The sequence below is a fragment of the Megalobrama amblycephala genome, linkage group LG4 (genome assembly GCF_018812025.1).
Source record: "Megalobrama amblycephala isolate DHTTF-2021 linkage group LG4, ASM1881202v1, whole genome shotgun sequence".
Lineage (NCBI taxonomy): Eukaryota > Metazoa > Chordata > Actinopteri > Cypriniformes > Xenocyprididae > Megalobrama > Megalobrama amblycephala.
In genome coordinates this window covers 41,256,649-41,280,500 of record NC_063047.1, presented here as the reverse complement: position 1 = coordinate 41,280,500, position 23,852 = coordinate 41,256,649, and the positions used below count along the sequence as shown (strand labels likewise).

General features: G+C 35.9%; 2 protein-coding genes across 3 annotated transcripts; one reads left to right on the top strand and one right to left on the bottom strand.

The window, feature by feature from the left end:
• Nucleotides 1-3,218: 3,218 nt before the first annotated feature.
• cplx4b (complexin 4b) lies at nucleotides 3,219-8,726 on the top strand. Its single transcript, XM_048189363.1, has 3 exons — nucleotides 3,219-3,935; nucleotides 4,326-4,413; nucleotides 8,443-8,726. Exons 1-3 carry the CDS (start codon nucleotides 3,871-3,873, stop codon nucleotides 8,668-8,670), a joined length of 381 nt encoding a protein of 126 aa, XP_048045320.1. The 5' UTR covers nucleotides 3,219-3,870; the 3' UTR covers nucleotides 8,671-8,726.
• Nucleotides 8,727-8,792: 66 nt separating this feature from the next.
• malt1 (MALT paracaspase 1) lies at nucleotides 8,793-23,769 on the bottom strand. Of its 2 annotated transcripts, XM_048189361.1 has the most exons (18): nucleotides 23,427-23,769; nucleotides 19,966-20,190; nucleotides 19,703-19,869; nucleotides 18,960-19,081; nucleotides 18,731-18,878; nucleotides 18,447-18,625; nucleotides 17,804-17,903; nucleotides 17,430-17,504; nucleotides 16,855-16,878; nucleotides 16,752-16,775; nucleotides 16,439-16,642; nucleotides 14,500-14,677; nucleotides 14,351-14,422; nucleotides 14,120-14,247; nucleotides 13,680-13,829; nucleotides 12,967-13,124; nucleotides 11,333-11,458; nucleotides 8,793-11,185 (listed from the first exon to the last, which is right to left on the bottom strand). In XM_048189361.1, exons 2-18 carry the CDS (start codon nucleotides 20,112-20,114, stop codon nucleotides 10,727-10,729), a joined length of 2,463 nt encoding a protein of 820 aa, XP_048045318.1. In that variant the 5' UTR covers nucleotides 20,115-20,190; nucleotides 23,427-23,769; the 3' UTR covers nucleotides 8,793-10,726. The 2 variants fall into 2 exon arrangements, with proteins under 2 accessions (XP_048045318.1, XP_048045319.1); XM_048189362.1 differs by lacking the exon at nucleotides 17,430-17,504.
• Nucleotides 23,770-23,852: the final 83 nt, after the last annotated feature.

Here is a 23,852-nt window from a genome sequence, read left to right as displayed (position 1 = left end):
GCAGGCATGTGACAACTGCTGGAACATTACAGTGTTTGACAACTTAAAATTCACTCCTCAACTCTGTATTCATAAATGTGGCTGTACTTTCTGTTTAAAACTGTTATACTGTTACTTTTACCTCGTTTAACATTTCTTGGCATATTTAAAGATGCCTCATGTTGTGTTCGGGTCATTTTGACCCAGAGAGGATTTTCTTTTTGCAGAAAATGTTAGTTAATATTATCTCATTGGACTAACACTTACTGACTTCGCTCACACAAGGTATAACTACTTAACTAAGTAATTTTTGTACTTTTTTTGGATGTTTTTCCACCTTGTTACACTTGTGGTGTTCCCTGTCAAAAATGACTGGCCTACAAAAAATAGCTTATAAATCTCTTGTTATGCTTTATTATCACCAAATATTGGATTCAATCTTTTTGTCATCTTGTTTTCTTTTAATTAGGACAGGTTTTGTATTTATTTTTAAAAATGACTGTTTGTAGTCCTCATTGATCTCAGGTTATTTTGGTCGAAAATTACCACCCATTGAAAATGAAGGGGGAAGATCGAAAATAAGAGAAACATTTAGTGTTCAAGAGCGTGTTCATTATGTTCGTGTTCACATATTTACATGTGTGCTTGAAAATATAAAGGCCTCGGACCTGTGCATGCGTGGATACATGCACACTTGCGCTACTATGCACACACACACACGCACACACACACGTTCATGTACACAAACAAATTATTTTGAGTATTACAGGCTTTTTCACAGAGATGATGAACTTTATCCTCAAATCAATGAGGCCTACGATCAATCAGTTTAACCCTTGTGCGGTCTTCGTTTGGGAAGTACACTCAGGGTCTTCGGGGTTTCCACAGACCCCAGGCAACAAAATGCAATTTTGTAACAAAATAGTTTTTTTTTTTTTTAAACAAATGTAATTTTATTCTGTTTATTAATGTTTTTACTCCATGTTTGTGCAGTTTTTGGAGGATTTATCATAGTTTTTAAATTTATATAAATAAATTAAAAAATATTTTTTTAAATAGGTTTTTATACAAAACCAGCTTTTTATGTAAAATTCACTTTATAAAAGACCCACATTTCTAAATTTCATTCATGGGGATAACATGGATAATTTGACATGGTTTAGTGTAAGACTTTTGCCCATCTTTTGGAAAATGCAGTTATAAAAGTAAAAAACCTATCATTTTTACCAGTAGATGGCTGCAGAGCTCCACTATTTGCTACGTGCTATTTGACTCATTGAAAGACATCTTTTCACAAGTATTTTTCAGTTGGATTCATATCTAAATATTCTGAAATCACAATTATAACAATAAAGTCTACTTTTTGTCAAAGTTTAGTATTTTTTGTAATGAAAAATATCAGTTTTTCAATATTGTTACATTATGATGAGACTCCACTTAGAAAATGGACAAAATACATCCTCAAAATCAACATTTTACAAGTAATTTTTTTTGTCTTTTATTGTCATAATTGTGATTTCATAATATTTAGATATAAATCCAACTGAAAAATGCTTGTGAAAAGATGTCTTTCAGTCAGTCAAATAACACATAGCAAATAGTGGAGCTCTGCTGCCATCTACTGGTAAAAGTGATATTTTTTTTACTATTAAAACGGCATTTTCCAAAAGATGGGCAAAAATCTTACACTAAACCATGTCAAATTATCCATGTTATCCCCAAGAATGAAAGTTAGAAATGTGGGTCTTTTATAAAGTGAATTTTACATAAAAAGCTGTTTTTGTATAAAAAAAAATTTATTTATTTATTTATATAAATTTAAAAGATATGACAAATCCTCCAAAAAACTGCACAAATATGAAGTAAAAACATTAATAAACAGAGTAAAATTACATTTATTTTTTAAAAAACAATTATTTTGTTACAAAATTACATTTTGTTGCCTGGGGTCTGTGGAGATCCACGAAGACCCTGAGTGTGACCCTTTTTTTTTTTACACTAACATAAAAACAAGATACCACTCCAATTTTTTTTTCTTTGTAGATCTAGAAAGTGTTAACAAATGTACAAAGTTTCATGTCATTTGGACAAAGAGAATTTTTTTTTTTTAATTTGAGCAAATGTTGTTTGGGGACTGTGCAGACCCCAAAAACCCTATAAGGGTAAAAAAAAAAAAAACTGTCCTAATTGAAAAAAAAAAACAAGTTGACAAAAAGATTGAATGCAATATTTGGTGATAATCTAGTGCGACAAGAAATTTACAAGTAATTTTTCAAAGGCCGGTCATTTTTTACCAGGAACCCCAAAGGTGCTACAGGATTTTAAACACAGCGTAAGGGTTAAGCATATGGTTCAAACAGAGGAAAATATATCTTACTGTCAGTATTTCATACTTAAACTGGAAGCTCAGTAGTTCTGTTATAGGAGAAAAATAATATTTCAAAATATATATTCTGTATTTTTTAACATGTATATTTTGAATGGATCTGGGTTGGAACAAAACATGTTTATAAGTATATAAAATACCTACTTTCAGTGATGCAATCAAAAATAAAGTAGTGCTTAAAGCTGCTGTCCGTACATTTTTTTGGTTAAAATTATCCAAAATTAATTAAGTGCATAACCAGCCAGTGTTCAAAACTATCTCCTTACCTTAGCCCTATTCACAACAGTATCCACACCGATGTGGTGACTGACAGCAAACATTAGATTCATCCGCGCTGAGGAGCCGTGCCGATGCACAACCCACGTAAAGATCATAATTCCTCAAATAACTGCAATTGCAGGTTTCAAACAGAGATGGCGACAAAGAGGCAAAATAAACAGACTGCAGCTTTAAAGCAGAACTAAGTAACTTTTTTTACCTTCATAAATAGTTTTCTAAGTCCTTACGATGTTTAATTGACTTGTAGTGGTGTGTTTGAGGCGTGCACTAACCCCATCTGGCACGTCTACGCCAGAATACAGCACTTGCAAGTTGAGCTGCACCGACCCGAAACAATCTCGCCTCATGTTCACGTTCACGCGAGAGTGACAAAATGCTTTACGGTAATTCAAAAATAATGTATATATTATGACTTTATAAGACAATTTCGAAAATTACCCACCTCCATCGAGTGTACTGTATTTGCAAATCACCCACCTCCTCTTTCTTGTACTGTATTTGCAAAACTACTGCGCTGGTGAGCGTTGTAGTCGTTGTAGTCCAGAGCTGCGTTTGGAGTATTTACGACGGAAACTGTAGGGGGAGCTTCGCAAATCTTACTGAGTTCTGCTTTAAGTTTTAGGCATATATTTAGTAACAAAACTATTAGAACTTTCAAGACTGCAATCGCGCTTTCAGGATTTACAGTATTAGATAAATTTTTTTTCTGAGATGTAAATGCTAATAATAACATAAATTTATTGTTGTTGTAATTGTTTTTAATATTTATGATTGCAGGGGCAACTTATTATTAGTATCATAATTAACAATAATAATAATGTTTTTATTATCGTTATTTTTATTTAACAATCAAATAGTCTGACAAATAGTCTAATTTTTTGTTTTTATATTACACTTCAAGGCCTTGACAAAGTTGCAAATGTTGAGCAAATGATTGATTAATCTATTTTCTGACAATGGAAACAGAGGGCTCAGATGAGCTGATGGAATTTGGCAGAAAATTGTTCCTCTTTTTTTGGCCTGGATCATTGTCAGGATGTTCTTGGTGATGCAACTTGTCAGAAAAGCCTATGATTGGATTTACTCCGACAGACCAATCCTGAAGCTAGAATGAAGCTTGATTCAGAAAAAAAAAGAAAAAGGTGTAGTGCATCTTTCTTTTGCGAAGATAACCGCTTCACACTCATTGTGATCAGCCAGTTGAAGAAGCAGGAGCATCTAGCAAAATGTCTCATGATGGAATGTCCAGAGAGGAATATGAGGAATATCAGAAGCAGATGGTGGAGGAAAAGTAGGTTTGAAAAAAACAACAACTTTGTGTTAGAAATTAAACTCTCACTGTATTTGTGAGAGTTTTTCCATAATGTTATAAACTCATTGAGTATTATTCTCACATAGAATGATTTGAAATGTAGCAGCAAATAAAACTACTCTTCCAAACACATTTTTAAAAAACGTTTATTGTGAAGTATTTCTTTTTCTTGATACTCAGATAAGGGTTACGGAGAATTACATTGTTTAAGCTGCATGTGAAAGAAACTGTATCCCCTATTTCCCCTATAGGTACCCTGATGCTGTGGTGTTTTCTGATAACACTCTGTTGTTACAGTTCTTGAATGCAATTGGTGTTTTTGCTGTTCATTTTATATTCCTGTTCTCTGTGTTTTTCCCATCAATAAAGGATGGAGAGAGATTCAGAATTTGCTACAAAAAAAGCAGAGAGGGCTTGTTTGAGGACTTGTTTAAGAGACAAATATCGACTCCCAAAGGTGAGAATCCCAGACGCAGATAAAGGAATCTCTCTCAATGATGCTTAGGGCAGAACACTACAGGCAAACACACTGTTTTTTTCATGCAATTGACAATTTTGAGATTTTGGGCTATTTAGATGTTCATAATGTGTTGTTTCAACTAGTGGAAAGAGTTGAACTACTGAGCATTCAATGTGAGTGTATACAATGAAATACTAACTGTAAGAGAAAATTACCTCTGTATGAACCATGTGCCGCCTTAAACACACACACACACACACACACACACACACACAAAACATGTAGCTCCTTTACTGTTAAGAAATGTTAAATGAGGTAAAACTCACAGCATAACAGTGCTGAAGAGAAAGTACAGAGCTAAAAGTATACTCCTTCAGCACAGACTTACATACACAAAACTTTATAGTTTTATTTCTGTCTATGTTAAATATATACAAAGTTTTATTCCTCAAAAAAATTGTAATATAAAAAATGCAATTCTTAAAGGATTAGTCCACTTTTAAATAAACTTTTCCTGATCATTTACTCACCCCCATGTCATCCAAGATGTCCATGTCTTTCTTTCTTCAGTCTAAAAGAAATTAAAGTTTTTGATGAAAACATTCCAGGATTTTTTTCCATATAGTAGATTTCAATGGGCACCAAACAGTTGAAGGTCAAAATTAGTTTCACTGCAGCTTCAAATTGTTCTACACGATCCCAGATGAGACATAATGGTCTTATCTAGTAAAACCATTGCTCATTTTCTGAAAAAATTTGAAAATTATATAAGTTTTAACCATAAATGCTCATCTTGAACTAGCTCTCTTCTTCTTCTCTATTAGAATCCCAGCAGTGTAGACACTGCTAAGTGTATTACTGCCCTCCACAGGTCAAAGTTTGAACTAATTGTTATATACTTGCACTAGCATATTATATATGACAATTCAGTTCAAACTTTAACCTGTGGAGGGCAGTAATACACTTAGCAGTGTCTACACTGCTGGGATTCTAATAGAGAAGAAGAAGAGAGCTAGTTCAAGATGAGCATTTATGGTTAAAACATTATGGTGAAACTAATTTTGACCTTCAACTGTTTGGTGCCCATTGAAATCCACTATATGGAAAAAAATCCTGGAATGTTTTCAGCAAAAACTTTAATTTCTTTTCAACTGAAGAAAGAAAGACATGGACATCTTGGATGACATGGGGGTGAGTAAATTGTCAGGAAAAGTTTATTTGAAAGTGGACTAATCCTTTAAATGTAATAAATCAACTGGGGACGTATGGTGACATCACTTAGTTAATTTTTTATCCTATTCACCTGAGGTATCTTGCCTTAATTGAGTTATTCCTGTCCCTTGCTGACTGTATGCAGCACATTAATCACATCAATGGTTAAAGTATCAAGTGAGTTAAAGTTTCCCTGGCAGATTGTGGCAGGAGATTAAGTCATAAAATAGTAAGCCTAAAATAGTCACTCTGGCTGTATAGGGCTTAACCACCTGCAGTGATTCTCTAAAGTGAGCTTTAAAAGCACTGACCTTATGCGCCAGAGAAACAAGCACGCACCCATCTTTAGAATTTTGTGTTTGAATGGTAGTTCTGTATATTTCTATGGCATACCTCTCAAAGAGTAATTAGCTGGTGAAGTGGATTTACTTCTTGTAGACTTAGCGAAAGTTATCATGAGCATTGTAATGTTTGAAGCGGATTTCATAACAAATATCAGTAGACCGGGAAGATTTTAAAATGAGCGGTTCATTCATAAATCCATAAGATCTTACCTTCATGCTGTGGAAATACAAACCGGAAGACAGAACACAACGAACACAGCGCTGAAAAGGGGCGGGGCTAAAAAAATTTGCCACCAATTTACCAAGATTTCATGTTGATTGACATCTGTTGAAATGAAAACTCATTCATAAGAACGGTTATAGCCTACTGGAAATCATCTTTAGAGAGGTTTAACTCCCTAGGGAAAATGTATAACAAATGCCAGTTAAGGGAGGTAGCCTATAAGATTTTATTAACTTATATGGCCTTTCCAAGTGTATAAATCAGTCTTTTATAATTAGGCTATCTCTGGTTCTTAAAAAGAAAAAGACGGGTGAAGTAAAATAAGAAATATACAATTTGCTTTTGTTTTTTTAACTTATTTTAATACTTGTTTGGTCTTATTTTAAATTAAATTAAAGTCCTCTTGAGGCCCTTCTAGTGAGTCTTGCCCCCGGTTGAGAACCACTAATAAAAAATCGGTAACACTTTACTTGAAGGGGTGTGCATAAGACTGACATGACACCTTCATTATCTTGACATGACACGTGTCATGAATATGAAGGAGGTTTTATGCATGTTTATGACAACTGTCATTAAATGTCATTTGCTCAATTATGTCATTTTTAATGCAAAGATGACATTGTTTGAGATGTCTTTGTTACGACAACTTGACATAAACCAATACATCATAACCTGTCAGTGTCTTTGTCATGACAACGTGACATTAGCAAAACATCATAACCTGTCATAAACATGACATAGCAGATTAATTATCAAACTTAAAAAACTACTTAGCTTTATGGGTTAACATTACTTTACTTTATTTTGGTAACACTTCAGTATAGGGAACACGTATATAAACGATTAATCATGACTTTTCCCTCAATAAACTCTTAATTTACTGCTTATTATAGTTAATTGTTAGGTTTAGGTATTGGGTAGGATTAAGAATGTAGAATAAGATCATGCAGAATAAGGCATTAATATGTGCTTTATAAGTACTAAAAAACAGCCAATATTTTAGCCATATGAATGCTAATAGTAATAAGCAACTAGTTAAAAGACCTTAAAATAAAGTGTTACCATTATTTTATAACAGTGTAATCTTTTTTACGAAATTTGAAATTGTCTATTATCTGACCTTCTGTTGGAGGAAACTTGAAAAAAAAAACATGAAATGAAAAATAGTCATGACGCTGTTATTAAATTATTTGTCAGAGTATTGTCACTTAATGATATTTTAATGACAAGTTCAATTTGTACCACTGTACTTGAGCTCAAGATACATATTCATGACACTATTATAATGGCCTCATGACAGCCAATGTCAAAACCAACCACATGACAGTTTAATGCAATGTTAACCCATAAAGCTAAATGATGTCAAGTTGTCATGACAAAGACACTGACAGGTTACGATGTATTGGTTTATGTCAAGTTGTCATAACTCGGACATCTCAAACAATGTCATCTTTGCATTAAAAATGACATAATTGAGCGAATGACACTTAATGACAGTTGTTATAAACATTCATAAAACCTCCTTCATATTCATGACACATGTCATGTCATGATTATGAAGGTGTCATGTCAGTCTTATGCACACCCCTTCAAGTAAAGTGTTACCAAAAAATCTATACTTACAGTGATGCAATTAAAGTAATGTAGTGTTTAAGGTTTAGGTTTTTAACCAGTGTTACAAAATCAGCGGTTTACCAGCGGAATTGGGGTCCTTTTAAATTGTTGCCCAGGATTGATTTTTTCTGCGTCCCCACCTTATCGGTGTAACATTTCAGTGCTCCAACACTCACCTCCCTGCACCCTCACCCCCCAGACCCCCCCCTGGAAGTCCAAATTCGGCACTTCGACCTACCCCCTGACAAAGAAAATTGCATTTTTGATTAGTTTTGATTGGCCATTGGGCTATTTTTTGTTGTTGTTGTTGTGCTGACCTGGCAACCCTGCTTTTAACTAAACTTACAATTTTGCAAAGATGTAACCACATATTCAAAATTTAGGGGTTTTATTTTCATATGTGAAAATAATACAAAAAATAATACAAATTATTATTATTAGTACCAGTCTAACAATAACTGCAAGGCATCAGAGGCAACCGCAATTATTATCTAAATATATCTTTTTAAATTGGAACCAAATGGTATAATTTTCATTTTTATCCATTTTTACATAATCCTTAAAATATAAGCAAAGAACAGCTATTAAGATTTCTTTATTATATTTGATTTACATGCTGATTGTTTTTCCCAGAGCGAACAGGATGAGATTATGATTCAGCAGGCCGGAGATGACATTGACGTGCCAGAAGAACTGATTAAGATGGTGGATGGAGAAGCGCCAGTGGAGGAGGAAAAGGAATCCATCATGGGTCAAATGCAGAACCTTCAGAACATGGATATGGGGCAGATCAAAGAAAAGGCTCAGGCCACGTTTGTGGAGATGAAATCCAAGGCTGAGGAGAAGTGCACTGTTATGTAATGTGTAGAAGACGTTAAAGTTATCTAGTTGTCGAATTCTGACACTCATTTACTTATGCAGTGAAACTATTAATAGTTTCAATAACCTGATGTCGATCACTCTTTAAGAAATCAATGTCATTGTTCAGAAATTAATTTGTGAATTTATTCAGAGTCCTTTCATTTGGTTCTTTTTTTATCTTAATCTGTTTTTATTTTGTTCCTTGATCTTCTTTTTCTTTCTTTAAAAAAAAAAAAAAAAATCAAACTGTGATTGACTTAATACTGAGTAATCTTAAATTGCAAAGTCAATGTTATGACTTATGACCAACATCTACATGTTAAAAAATAATCATTATATATGATTCATGCACTTTTTATTTAAAAATAAAGGTTATTTTTCTAAATAACTCTTTAAAATCCACATGAAAAAGATATGTTTAAATGTAAAGATATGATGAGATTTTTAACACTAAATACTAAACCACTAAATACTTACAGTTCACAGTATGTTACAATATTTTCTTCACGATAAAATATTTTGAAGGTTCCATAAGTTAGTCACATGAAGGTGCAGACTGAAAACTGTTAGACATGACCACCTGGGATATAATTTTTGCATCACTACCACCACCAAAGGCAAATGCAAAAATAATGCAGTCAATTTATCAATGGATTACTCATAATTGATTTATAGTCTAAACATTAAGATGGGATATGAGACAGTATTTTAACTTAAATGACCCCCCTCACCTTTAACATACTAAACCCACAATGAAAACTCTCTCATTTACTCACTCTCATGCCGTCCCAAATATATGACTTTCTTTCTTCAGATGAACACAAATGAATATTTTATCAAAATAATCCACTTCTTTGAGTCCATATAATGGAAGTGTATGGGATCTCCCAAGCCGACAGTTCAAAAACCACACAAAGTGAACACCATGGTAATTCATACTACCCCAGTTGATGAATCAATGTCTTATGAAGTGAAATGATAGGTCTGTAAAAGAAAAGTACTAATATTTAAAAAATATATCACCATTGGCTAACTGTCACATGCGGGTTCATAAGTTCGCTTGCTGTAAACGTCACCATGTTCTGAAGCATGATGTAAGTGCAAAAAGTAACACAGAGCACACAGGACATCACTTCTCACGTGAGTTTCACAACACGCTTACATCAACCTGTGTGATATTTACACACACACTACATCGTTTCGCTTCAGAAGTTATTGATTCATCAACTGGGGTCATATGGGTTAGCATTGTGCTTGTTTTCTGTGGTTTTTGAAGCATCAACTTTGAGGATCCCATCTACTTGCATTATATGAACTCAACAGTGGCGTAACTTTGTTTTAAAAAGTGTGTGTGTGGGGGGGTGTGCTATATGTACAATAACAATTGTAGAAAAAAATAACATTACGATGTCTAGAAATCAATTTCAATAGAACAATTAAGAACTCATGTTTAATGTGATTTAATTGTGAGTTTCATTCTTAACACCTACTATATATCTATAATACAATATATTGTTAGTCCTGAGATTCTTCACGTTAGTGAATAAATACATAGATTTACAATAAGCATTTGGATTCCCTAATGGTCTGGTGGTAGAACTTTTGTTAAGCATGTCAGAGGTTTCAGTTCCTAATCTGCCCTCATATAGTTTTGTTTTCCTCATTAAAATCACAGATGGTCATTAATGATTGTATAGACTATGCACGAACAAAAAGAGAAAGTTCTGCCACTCATAACACGGGCAACGAACGGCTCTTATTTAACACAAATGAACATCAACTGGATAGGTTTCATTTGCTTTTAGTATATCTGTGTAGCGAGATGTCTCAAAAAAGTGGTGGGGACAATATCGACCCTTGCAAAAAGTGGTGGGGACATGTCCCACTCATCCCACTATGCCTATGGAACTCACAGAGATAGATTATTATTCTAAAAATCTTTGTTTGTGTTCAACTGAGAAAAGAAAGTCATATATCTTAGGAAGGCATGAGGATAAGAATTTTCATTTTGGGTGGACTTTTGTCTTTAATCATCTGTTTCGCACTTTGTACTCACTCAAGGATTGTTATAGAGTTGTAAACTATTCATGAACTCATTCTGCATGTCATCAATGTCATCAGTGGTCTCAATGGGAATGCTCGGTGGGTTCAGGAAGGGTGAGCATGGCATGTTCTCGTATTGATATGTATGGTCACCATACAATCGAAAGTCCTCATAACCTCCAACAGCTCCGTGGAGAGGCTCACAGACGTTGAGGTAGGGGTTGGCGTACTGCTGGGGGAAGCAGGGGCTCTGGCTGTGGAAGCGGCGGTCACATGCGGGGCTGTGGCTGGGGCTGGTCGAGGGGCTGTGCGGCATGTGACACGTCAGCTGGCAGCTGTTCTTCCTGGTGGGCCGGTTGAGATCCAGTTTGGCGGTGAGAGGCTTGCCGATGTTAACGTCCATGTTCCACTGGACCATGTCATCTAGGGAGTTAAACTGGACTTGTAGGCAGACTGTGAAAGCTAATTCCTCCTGTAAAACAGGAAGAAAGTGTGAGAAGAAAAAAAGGATCAATGTAGTTTTGAATTAAATATGTATTGTGAATCCCAATCTAGCTACAGAACTGTTGTGAATCAGTCTTTCTAGATTATGATGTGTTGACGAAATCTTGAGATGTACCTTGAGTTTCTGCACTGAGCTGAGTCTGGTGTAGAGGCAGTGCTGAGGAAGACTGCCTGAAAGTAAGAAGCTTCCCGTTTCCTCCACAGTTTCCTTATTCATCAGCTTAGGGTCTACATCCAGGTCCTTCAAAGTCAAGATTCAAAGCATTCATGTTTATTGTAAACACATGTTAAGAAACACATTTCATGTTTTAATAGAGGAATTATGGAAAAAATTTAAGAATGCAATTGATCCAATTAAGATTGTACTTAAATAACAAAAAAAAAAAATTTGTTATACTGTATAGCTAAATAATTAGCCTGATTACTATTTCACTTATTTTTCTGGATGTACACTAGTTCAAAAGTTTGGGGTCAGTAAAATTTTTTATGTTTCTGAAAAACGTTTCTTATGCTCACCAAGGCTACATTTCTTTAATCAAAATAAAGATTTACTATTTTAATATATTTTAAAATATATTTTTTTCCTGTGATGGCAAAGCTGAATTTTAAGCATCATTACTCCAGTCTTCAGTGCCACATGGTCTGGGCCCGTATGTATAAAACTTCTCAGAAATGCTCTTAAGAATAGTCTGAATTTTTGACTTAAGTGTCAAAAAATTCTTAGTAAAGAGTAGGAGTTTTCTAAGAGTAGGAGACTTTTATAAAGAAGCAAAATCATTGGTAGTGCATTCGCCTCACATGCCAGCAGCGATCGGGCCGGGGTTCTTGACCAACTCAGAGCAGGGTGGCGACTCAGAGGTTAGGATTGGAGTGCGAGTTTTGGTGGCGGCGCAATGAAGAAAGGGGTGGGTTTGTTTGGGTTGATTTCAAATAATCAACAGTGTTCAACAACGAATTTGAGAAATCGCATACAGCACCTTTAAATGTATTAAAATGCATTAAACATATTAATTATTGTTTAAGTAATATTTATTACATTTATTACATTTATTTAAAGTTATTACATTTCTTATTAGGTCAGTTACAAAAAGAATTGTCAATCAAGTTTATATCATTTTATCAACTCCATGTCATCATATAACTCCAATACATCATATCTTCATTGGAAAGCATATATCTCCTCTTTTTTGCTGCCATCTTGTTACTCTTAACTAGGTTAAGACACCTCTCCAGCTTTCTTAAATAATTTAAGAGCTAAGACTTAGTCTTGACACTTAGGAAACTTTATGAATCACACTTATTCTTAAGTCTAAGAATAAGAGTAAAATTACGTCATTCTTAGAATTTTGAGACACTTAAGACTAAAATTTTACTCTGAGTGGCTTTATACATACGGGCCCTGATATGCTGTATGGGTGCTCAATAAACATTTATTATTATTATCAATGTTAAATCAGTATTGCTGCTTAATATTGTTGTGGAAACCATGATACATTTTTTCAAGATTCTTTGATGAATAGAAAGTACAAAGGAGTTTATTTGAAACAGATGTTTTTGTATCATTATAAATGTGATTACTGTCACTTTTGATTAATTTAATGCATCCTTGCTGAATAAAAGTATTCTTTAAATGTGCTTCTTAATTTTTTTTAAATCTTGCTGACCCCAAACCTTTGAACGGTAGTGTATATGAATAAATAATGAGACATTGCAGATTCTTTCATTAAAATAAAAACAAAGACCACTTACCAGAGGAAGGTTAGTTATGTGTGCCTGGCATGACTGCATCTCCTCTGGCTTTTTCACAATGCTGGTGTAGATGACCAGCACATTGGAGAACTCGGCAGCAAAGTCCATTTTTATCTGAACTCCACAGTCAAAGTCCAGAAGTTTACTCTCTGGCAGTTCTGGGTCAAAACAGATGAAACATTTGCAAATGTTACATTAGTTTGATTTCCAGTTCCTATTTCACTTATCTTGAAATATCATCAGTGTTAATATCATCAACAAGATTTTCTTTTGGGGTGTATTGTCAACAATAATGAAAAAGAGGTGAAAAATATGCATCATCATGACATAATGACATGATTTTAATTAAAACATACTGTTGATAAAACAATAATTCTGTAGCAAAATAAAAATTCACTAAACATTTGTTAGAAGACAGAATATGGTTGATTAAAATAAACCAATTTAACTGTTACTTAATTTAATAAATGATTTAACACATTACGTTTTTGGATAGATTTTGATCTGATACATTGTAATAACTGATTTTGATTTTGTTTTTCACATTACTTGCAACTAAAATGTATTTTTTTTAAATATGCCTTTTTTAAATTATTAATATTGTGTTTAAATTTGACTAAAATTACCAATGCTTACATCTTGACAAAAATGTGAACCTTTTTTCTACAGTTATTTAAATGAATTGCACAATATTTTGAAGTAACTGAAAGTACCATGTGCTTTAGACCAGAGCAGGTTGTGTGCCTCAGCTGGATCTGAGTAGTCCCCGGGGCGGATGGGATCGGTGAGGGAACGTCTCTCTGACAGGCTGCTGCGGATCTCTAGAGCCTGCTTACCCTTTGTGGGGTCAAACTGGCCCATGTCTACAAATAATCAGTACAGTTGTTTGATAATGAAGACACACACCAAGCACAGGTAGATGAAATATACATGTTTAACTGACATATTTCAATTATATTTTTTTCCAAAGTTAATCTTTGAAATTATTACGTTTAGCAGAAGTAGTAGTCATAGTGCAAAATAACTAAGTACTGAAATAGTACTCTTTTCAAATCAGTTAATCATTTGTTTGAGCTTAATGGACCAGAATTTAACTAATAAAAGCTGTAATGCTTCATTTAACTTTAACATGCTCATGGTTCCCTTCCCTCACCTTCAGCCACACTGTCTAGCAGAACAGTTATCTTCTCATCCTCTAGGAGGCGCTCCTTCAGGAATTTGATAAAGACTCCATTGGTGAATCCACTTGAACTCAACTCAAAAGCCTCAGCATCTTGGCAACTTCACAAAAATAATATATAGCAGCATAACATGTCAGATAGAGAACAAAATGTACTTCAGCATGCTATTTCTGGATGAAAAAGAAAGACACTGAAAAACTCACGTGGCATATCCAAACACAATATTGGCTGTAACTTTGAGCATGACATTTGGCATGGCGTCATCATGTACATTTCTGAAACAATATATTAGTGTTAGAATGATGACAACCAATGTATGAATTATCAATTTGAATACAGTGTATTATCCCACCTTTTCCTGCACATATCAAGGAGGAACACATTGAGTCCAGTCTCCTTCTCCTGCATCAGTTTCAGAATGCTCTGAACACAGAGACAGTTGCCTGAGCGGTATGGATTTGGGGCATCCACAGGCACCATGAAGCTGTTCCCAAAGTTCTCATAACCATGTCCAGCATAATACAACAAACCTACAGGGTGGAGCAATCATCAAAGAGTCAGATTACCCAAAAAAGAAAATTCTGTCACCATTTACTCAGCCTCATGTCGTTCCAAAGCTGCATGACTTTCTTTCTACTATCGAACACAAAAGAAGGTATTTTACATATTTTCTGGTCTGTTCTTTTCTATATAATGAAAGCAGCTGGTGAATCACACTTTCAAACTCCAAAAAGGACAAAAAAAAAAAGGTCTAGTGTGACTTGTGCGCTTAAGTAAAATGATAGCTTTGCTTTTTGCTGAAAATCTTCCCCTTTGTGGCAGATCTTAATTTGAACTTGCATATGATGATATCAAATTTTTGTATCACAATGGTTGCTGAAACATTTATCATGGTATACAGTATTATCACAGTATTGATTTACAAAAACAAGTTGAAATGGTAAACTTCAGTGTTGTTCTCTTAACAACAAGTTTAAAGGTGCCGAGAAACATGTTTTCAAAAGATGTAATATAAGTCTTAAGTGTCCCCTGAATGTGTCTGCGAAGTTTCAGCTCAAAATACCCCATAGTTTTTTTTTTTATACATTTTTTTAACTGCCTATCATTATAAATGCGCAGGGTACGCGGCCTCTTTAAATCTCGTGCTCCACACCCCAAGAGCTCGCGCTTGCCTTAAACACCATAAACAAAGTTCACACAGCTAATATGACCCTCAAAATGGATCTTTACAAAGTGTTCGTTATGCAACATGTCTAATCGCGTAACTATAGTATTTATTTGGATGTTTACATTTGTTTGATAGAGTTTGATAGTGCTCCTTGGCTAAAGCTAACATTACACACTGTTGGAGAGATTTATAAAGAATGAAGTTGTGTTTATGCATTATTACAGACTGCAAGTGTTTAAAAAAATGAAAATAACGACAGTCTTGTCTCCGTGAATACAGTAAGAAACGATGGTAACTTTAACCACATTTAACAGTACATTAGCAACATGCTAATGAAACATTTAAAAGACAATTTACAAACATCACTAAAAATATCATGATATCATGGATCATGTCAGTTATTATCGCTTCATCTGCCATTTTTCGCTATTGTCCTTGCTTGCTTACCTAGTCTGATGATTCAGCTGTGCACATCCAGACGTCATTACTGGCTTGTCTAATGCCTTGAACATGGGCTGGCATATGCAAATATTGGGGGCATACACCCCAACTGTTAAGTAACAGTCGGTGTTATGTTGAGATTCGCCTGTTCCTCGGAGGTCGTTTAAACAAATGAGATTTATATAAGAAGGAGGAAACAATGGTGTTTGAGACTCACTGTATGTCATTTCCATGTACTGAACTCTTGTTATTCAACTATGCCAAGGTAAATTCAATTTTTGAATCTAGGGCACCTTTAAAACTTTTTTAAATAACAAAAGCTCAAAGAGATGGTACTTTAATGGTGCTTTTTGACCTTCTTGTAGGCAGTCCTTGTCACTGTATACTTCTGTTATATGGAAATGAGAAGTGTGATCTCCTCCACAGAAGAAGTAAAATGATAAAGGTTTGGAATGACATAAGGGTGAATAAATGGTGAGAAAATATTGTAACTAACAGTCTCCTAATCACCTCTGAATTCAGAATTCAACAAATTAGTTATAGTTTTACATATTGCAAGATGGCATGGTTATTGTGGCAATTATATACTTTCCAAAAATCATGTTTGTTTGATCTTTCAAGGCAATTACAATGTTTATAGTGGACTACGGTAGCATAAACTACATAGCAAAAGACACAGTACCATAAACTCCCTTATGAAGCAGGGACAAGAATTCCTCCACAGCGTTCCGCATCTCTGACTCTGTCAGATCCAGCAGAGACACCACTTTAAAGTTCAGCTGCCGCAGCAAATTAGTGAGGTCATAAACATCAACCATGGGCGCTTTCAGCTGTGGGTGGTTTCGATATGTGAGGTTACCGATGAGAAGAGCCACTTTGTCTGTAGCTAAAGGGAGAAACACAAATTCACTGAAAAAAAGAGAGACTCCAGCCATTTTGAGTTCTCATTTCTATCCATGTTAAATTAATTCATAGAATATATTAGGTCTACTCACCATAAGGTTTCTCATGAAGGTAATCTGACGAAAAAAGTTTAAAAAAGATTATTCACTGACTTACTAAAAGCAAGAAATCTAAGATGGGAACACAAAAACTTACCCTTCTCAACAGTCAGAAAGTCATCTGAAAAAGAGAAACAAATATACTAGGTGTTTAGAGGATTCTTCTCTGAAGGCACATGATGAAGACCAATGAAAAGAAAGCTTATAGATCACAAACAGAATACATTTTAGAGAACAAAAAATGAGATTCTGCCACAGTGAACCCTTAATGCCACTTAAGAAAATGTTCTCATTTTTAGAACAGACTGCATTACTGAAGGAATCGGATCTAAAAGTGTCCTCCACCACCTCAATCAGTAAGAAAGGTCAAGAGAGTAGGGAAAAACATTTAAAGGAGTTTTCCGGGTTCAATACAAGCTCAACTGTGGCATGCTGTCAATTACCTCAGAAATAAGCAATTAAAAAAAATCATGTTTAATGTAGTGCATTCACATGATTAATGGTATTGCTGTTCATGGAGCTTGTTTTGAACCTGAAACGTTCATTATAAGTTTCTATAGCATGCATAAATCGTAATGACAGTATAATGATTAGGTATGACATGCACCAGATTCAGATTAATGGCAAAAGTCCCTAGATGTTAGAGAGGTGCCGATACATCTTACATAATACCTTCAGAGCACTCCATCGCTCCTGAAATTTGAAGAGATATTCTTGGCTCTTTCATTTCAGAATGGCAAGGATTTTCTTGAGAAGGAACAAGGGGTTGGACCACAAAATACGAAGAGAATTTTAATTTAAAAAGAGAGCAGCTCACACTTCTTTATTGATAACTCTGAATAAGGCAGTCCACTTACACTGCCATACAAATCAAGGTTATGCTTTTAGAGGTTGGATAGGATAGGATACACTTGACATTGCAAAGACTATTTCTTGGCATCCTAACTATATCGATTTACTTATAACTCACTACTGCTGAGAAAACTGATTTGATCAGAAATCCTCTAACCAAAAAATAAATATAAAACAAAAGACTTGATCCATACCAATAACAACAACATCGACTTCATTGCTCCATGTTCGCTCATTATTGCAGAAGATCTCGCAGCGATATCTTCCCTCGTGCTCTGGCAACAAATTCTTGACCTAATTTAAACAAAAACATATTATTCAATTACTCTCACTTCATTGAAAAAAAAATTCTTAAAAAGCTGTAAATAAAACAAAGAATACTGGAGAAAATTGAAAGAAATTAAAAAAAAAATTAAAATCCCCATCTGAAAATTTGAAAGAAAATTCAATCTGTTCATCATATAAAGCTATCAAGTCTCCAGAAAAATTGGGCTAAACTTCTTAATTGATATGAATTAGTTTTATGATGAACTTTTTGAAGCTACAAAGTGGTAGTTGCGTGGACTGTCAATGGAGGGACAGAAATCTCTCAGATTTCATTTAAAAGATCTTCATTTTCCGAAGTTGAAAGAAAGTCTTATGGGTTTGGAACAACATGTGGGTGAGTAACTGATGACATTTAGTTACGTTTAAAATTTAGCTACTAACAAGATAAATTTGTTTAAATCCTAAGTAAATCCTACACCATGTTTTCTCTTTTTAATCTACTGCATCTAAACTGTCTCAAAAATGAAATACAGTACAACATGTAATACAATAGTAAATTTATCCTCTTACAGTGTACTTCCTCCTGTTGGCTTTTTTGATCGGCCCTCCATTTCTGTACCATTGATATTGCGGTAGAGGTCTGCCAATAGCTCCACACTCCAGATAGAGTAGATCACCCACCAGCAGCCTTTGAGGCTGAGGCTGGATCAGGACCCTCGGCCTGCCCTCTAATGCCAAAGACACTAATCCTGTACAAAAAAAGCATCCATTTTGATATCAATGACATACAGTGACAATAGCAAGACATTTCAACCCAATTTCTCTCTTTCCTTTGCTGATCAGAAATGATTTACCATATCTTGGTGGAACATCAAGGACGTCTACTTGGGCCCAGTGACTGAACTCATATGTGCTTCCACAGTTCACCCTACAGATGTAAAACCCTGCATCTTTGACCTGGACTGGGCTGAACACCAGGTCTGGGGAAGAGCTGTTATATACCTGAAGGGTCGTTTTAGTTATATGATTGATGTGAATGACAGATAATTATGTTTCTCGTTGTAATATCATAAGTTTACCCACCTCTTCCGTTTTCTTAAACCACTGGAACTGCACATGTGACGCACCAACAGCACAACAGCTGAGACGAAGGTTGTGCCCAGCAATGACAGCCACTGACTGCGGCTGGACGAGAATCTGAATTCCTGTGAAATCAATTCAGAAAACAGCATATGAAACTGCCTTATAAATGCAAATAAATCACTTATGGCTATATCTGCACGGAATATATGCCAAGAATTTCTGCAGAATTTGAATGCACGTAATTTACAAAGTTGTGTGTTTATCAAATATTTTGGCAAAAGTTATAATGCTTTCAGTAACAAATAAGAGTGTAAAGGTGCGGCCACATTTACTGTTAAGAGAATTTTTGCAGGCAAAATCCAGACATTTCAATAGTAATTCATGCGATCAGGAATTTCGTGTGAGGGCGAAAGTTCATACATCAATACACTATTGACAACAGAGCTTTTTGCCTGCAAAATTTCGATGAAAAAGTGTGTGACCACACCTTAATAATTTCTTTTTAACACATTTTACCATGTCTAAATCTATTTCACAGAATTCTCCTTGATAATCAGTTAAGAAAATGTGTTGGCCTAAGGGAAATATTTATTACGTCCTCAAGCATTTGTCAAGGTCATGTTGGAATTACAACTGTGATTTAATATCTGAGTACAAAACAGTCAACAGTAGATAAAGTGATGCAGCATTCTACTGTTGAGACATAAACTCTCTCTTTACGATGTTTACGCTGACAGTTGTACCTGGAGGTTTAAGGTACTGCAGGGCATCCGTATGACCCATGATCTGTAGAAACTCAACCAGTTCACCCAAAATACATCCTTGATCTCCAATGAGTTTGAGCAGGGAGCGGGAGGGACTCCCGTCTGCCTCCAAAGCCTTCAGAGAACACATGTCCATATCATCGAGACTGTGCATGTAAGTGGAAGGAGAAAACAAGACTGTGAGTTTATTAGTGTATATTACATTAAAAGAAAATGTGAATAGAGAAAAAGAGAGTTGTTACCTCACTTTGAATCGCCTGTCACTTTTCACAATCTCCCCCAGTTTTCGCCATCCCTTATTGTTGGCCTTGTCAAGAGACTCACAGAGCCTCTTTAACACAGATTCTTTCAAGAAATTGATGTTCAAAGAGTTGTCATTCAAATCTGACATGATTGAGGATAACAGCTCATACACAACTGTGATTGGTTGATCTGCTGATCTCAGGTTTAAATGTTCAGCAAAGCACCTGCAATATGGGACATTGACATGACATTTCAGGCAGTGTCCTGAGACTCTCTAACATACTTCATATGAAAGATATATTAAAGAAGATAATACAGGTGCTGGTCATATAATTAGAATATTATCAAAAAGTTGATTTATTTCACTAATTCCATTCAAAAAGTGAAACTTGTATATTATATTCATTCATTACACACAGACTGATATATTTCAAATGTTTATTTCTTTTAATTTTGATGATTATAACTGACAGCTAAGGAAAATCCCAAATTCAGTACCTCAGAAAATTAGAATATTGTGAAAAGGTTCAATATTGAAGACACCTGGTGCCACACTCTAATCAGCTAATTAACTCAAAACACCTGCAAAGGCCTTTAAATGGTCTCTCAGTGTAGTTCTGTAGGCTACACAAACATGAGGAAGACTGCTGACTTGGCAGTTGTCCAAATGATGACCATTGACACCTTGCACAAGGAGGGCAAGACACAAAAGGTCATTGCAAAAGAGGCTGGCTGTTCACAGAGCTCTGTGTCCAAGCACATTAATAGAGAGGCGAAGGGAAGGAAAAGATGTGGTAGAAAAAAGTGTACAAGCAATAGGGATAACCGCACCCTGGAGAGGATTGTGAAACAAAACCCATTCAAAAATGTGGGGGAGATTCACAAAGACTGGACTGCAGCTGGAGTCAGTGCTTCAAGAACCACTACGCACAGACATATGCAAGACATGGGTTTCAGCTGTCACATTCCTTGTGTCAAGCCACTCTTGAACAACAGACAGCGTCAGAAGCCTCTCGCCTGGGCTAAAGACAAAAAGGACTGGACTGCTGCTGAGTGGTCCAAAGTTATGTTCTCTGATGAAAGTAAATTTTGCATTTCCTGTGGAAATCAGGGTCCCAGAGTCTAGAGGAAGAGAGGAGAGGCACACAATCCACGTTGCTTGAGGTCGAGTGTAAAGTTTCCACAGTCAGTGATGGTTTGGGGTGCCATGTCATCTGCTGGTGCTGGTCCACTGTGTTTTCTGAGGTCCAAGGTCAACGCAGCCGTATACCAGGAGGTTTTAGAGCACTTCATGCTTCCTGCTGCTGACCAACTTTATGGAGATGCAGATTTCATTTTCCAACAGGACTTGGCACCTGCACACAGTGCCAAAGCTACCAGTACATGGTTTAAGGACCATGGTATCCCTTTTCTTAATTGGCAAGCAATCTCGCCTGACCTTAACCCCATAGAGGAAGAGGAAGATGCGATATGCCAGACCCAACAATGCAGAAGAGCTGAAGGCCACTATCAGAGCAACCTGGGCTCTCATAACACCTGAGCAGTGCCACAGACTGATCGACTCCATGCCACGCCGCATTGCTGCAGTAATTCAGGCAAAAGGAGCCCCAACTAAGTATTGAGTGCTGTACATGCTCATACTTTTCATGTTCATACTTTTCAGTTGGCCAAGATTTCTAAAAAATCCTTTCTTTGTATTGATCTTAAGTAATATTCTAATTTTCTGAGGTACTGAATTTGAGATTTTCCTTAGTTGTCAGTTATAATCATTAAAATTAAAAGAAATAAACATTTGAAATATATCAGTCTGTGTGTAATGAATGAATATAATATATACGTTTCACTTTTTGAATGGAATTAGTGAAATAAATCAACTTTTTGATGATATTCTAATTATATGACCAGCACCTGTACATGGCACTTTTTAAAATTCATTTGACACAACATGACATGAAATGAACTGCAAAAAATATATGCTAGACTTTACCTTAAACATTTTTATAATATTTAGCCTAAAATCCAGATATTAATATGCCCAGACCCTGAAACTGTATTTACAGTTCTCCTAAAAGTGTTTCATGTTGTAAAATGCTAATATACAGTATATACACCGATCAGGCATAACATTATGAGCACTGACAGGTGAAGTGAATAACACTGATTATCTCTTCATCACGGCACCTGTTAGTGGGTGGGATATAGGCAGCAGTGAACATTTTGTCCTCAATGTTGATGTGTTAGAAGCAGGAAAAATGGGCAAGTGTAAGGATTTGAGCGAGTTTGACTAGGGCCAAATTGTGATGGCTATACGACGGTCAGAGCATCTCCAAAACTGCAGCTCTTGTGGGGTGTTTCTGGTCTGCAGTGGTCAGTATCTATCAAAAGTGGTCCAAGGATGGAACAGTAGTGAACTGGCGACAGGGTCATGGGCGGCCAAGGCTCATTGTTGCGCGTGAGGAGCGAAAGCTGGCCCGTGTGGTCCAATCTAACAGACGAGCTACTGCAGCTCAAATTGCTCAAGAAGTTAATGCTAGAAAGTTGTCAGAATACACAGTGCATTGCAGTTTGTTGCATATGGGGCTGCATAGCCGCAGACCAGTCAGGGTGCCCATGCTGACCCCTGTCCACCATCAAAAGTGCCAGCAGTGAGCATCAGAACTGGACCACGGAGCAATGGAAGAAGGTGACCTGATTTGATGAATCACGTTTTCTTTTCCTTACATGGATGGCCGTGTGTGTCGCTTACCTGGGGAACACATGGCACCAGGAAACACTATGGAAAGAAGGCAAGCAGTGTGATGCTTTGGCCAATGTTCTGCTGGGAAACCTTGGGTTCTGCCATCCATGTGGATGTTACTTTGACATGTACCACCTACCTAAGCATTGTTGAAGGTGGTCATAATCTTATGCCTGATCGCTGTGTGTCAACCTGACTTAATTAGGCTACACCGGTTAAAGTTTTTTAATGGGTCAGGTAAGTGAAAGTAGCTATAGGGATAGCTCAATTAAAATTAAAATTTCATGTCCAAACCTGTAAGACTTTATTTCTTTCCGAATTAATGAGATATTAGAGAGAATGACAGCCCAAGTCACCACTGCAATTCAATGGAGAGCGAAACTGTCATTCTGCCTCATTTTTCTTTTAAATATGTTTAACAAAAGAAAGTAAGTCGATACGGGTTTGGAACGACAGGAAGATGACTAGGCTACATGAAGGCAAAATGTTCATTTCTTGAGAAAACTAACTTTAAAATAGTTTCACTTTTTAAAGTGCACAACCAACATAAAATGAGTGATGAATGTTTGTAGACAGCGCCATTCCTTCCTACTTTTTATTTTCAAATGCAGATTACTCAACTGATATGAACTTCTAAATGTAAGTGTTCATGCAAACAAATAGAGATAAAACTGATCAGAATTCACCACGAACAGAAAGAGTGTAAACATCGAGCGCACATACCGCAGGCAGATCAGATGCTGTCATGATGTATCCCATTAGAAATGTTTCCCATTAATCCTTCGCTGCACTGACTGATGCGGGGAAATCCAACTTACAAAAAATACGTGTGTGTACGCATCACTTCCTGATGTCTAACAAAGAGGAAGGTGTTCGTCTCTCCCGAGCTCAAAGAGTTCTTAAACGGAAGTGTGTTCTTATAGTCAAAAAAAGAGACTCGCTCTTCGTAAACATAATGTATAGGCCTGTACACTGATGAGGAATTACTGACTCAGTCCCCCGAGAACTTCTTAACCAGCTGACCAATGCTTTACATACGATTACTTTACACACACACACACACACACACGCACACACGCACGCACGCACGCACACACGAACACACACACACACACACACGCACACGCGCACACACACATATATACTCAC

Coding starts and splice junctions, on each gene's coding strand:
- malt1 (XM_048189361.1), bottom strand. CDS start 20,114: ATGTCAGATTTGAATGACAACTCTTTGAACATCAATTTCTTGAAAGAA. Junction 19,082..19,702: donor GCAGTACCTTAAACCTCCAG/GTACAACTGTCA, acceptor TTGATTTCACAG/GAATTCAGATTCTCGTCCAG. Junction 17,505..17,803: donor AGTCGATGTTGTTGTTATTG/GTATGGATCAAG, acceptor TTCCTTCTCAAG/AAAATCCTTGCCATTCTGAA.
- cplx4b (XM_048189363.1), top strand. CDS start 3,871: ATGTCTCATGATGGAATGTCCAGAGAGGAATATGAGGAATATCAGAAG. Junction 3,936..4,325: donor AAGCAGATGGTGGAGGAAAA/GTAGGTTTGAAA, acceptor CCATCAATAAAG/GATGGAGAGAGATTCAGAAT. Junction 4,414..8,442: donor ACAAATATCGACTCCCAAAG/GTGAGAATCCCA, acceptor TGTTTTTCCCAG/AGCGAACAGGATGAGATTAT.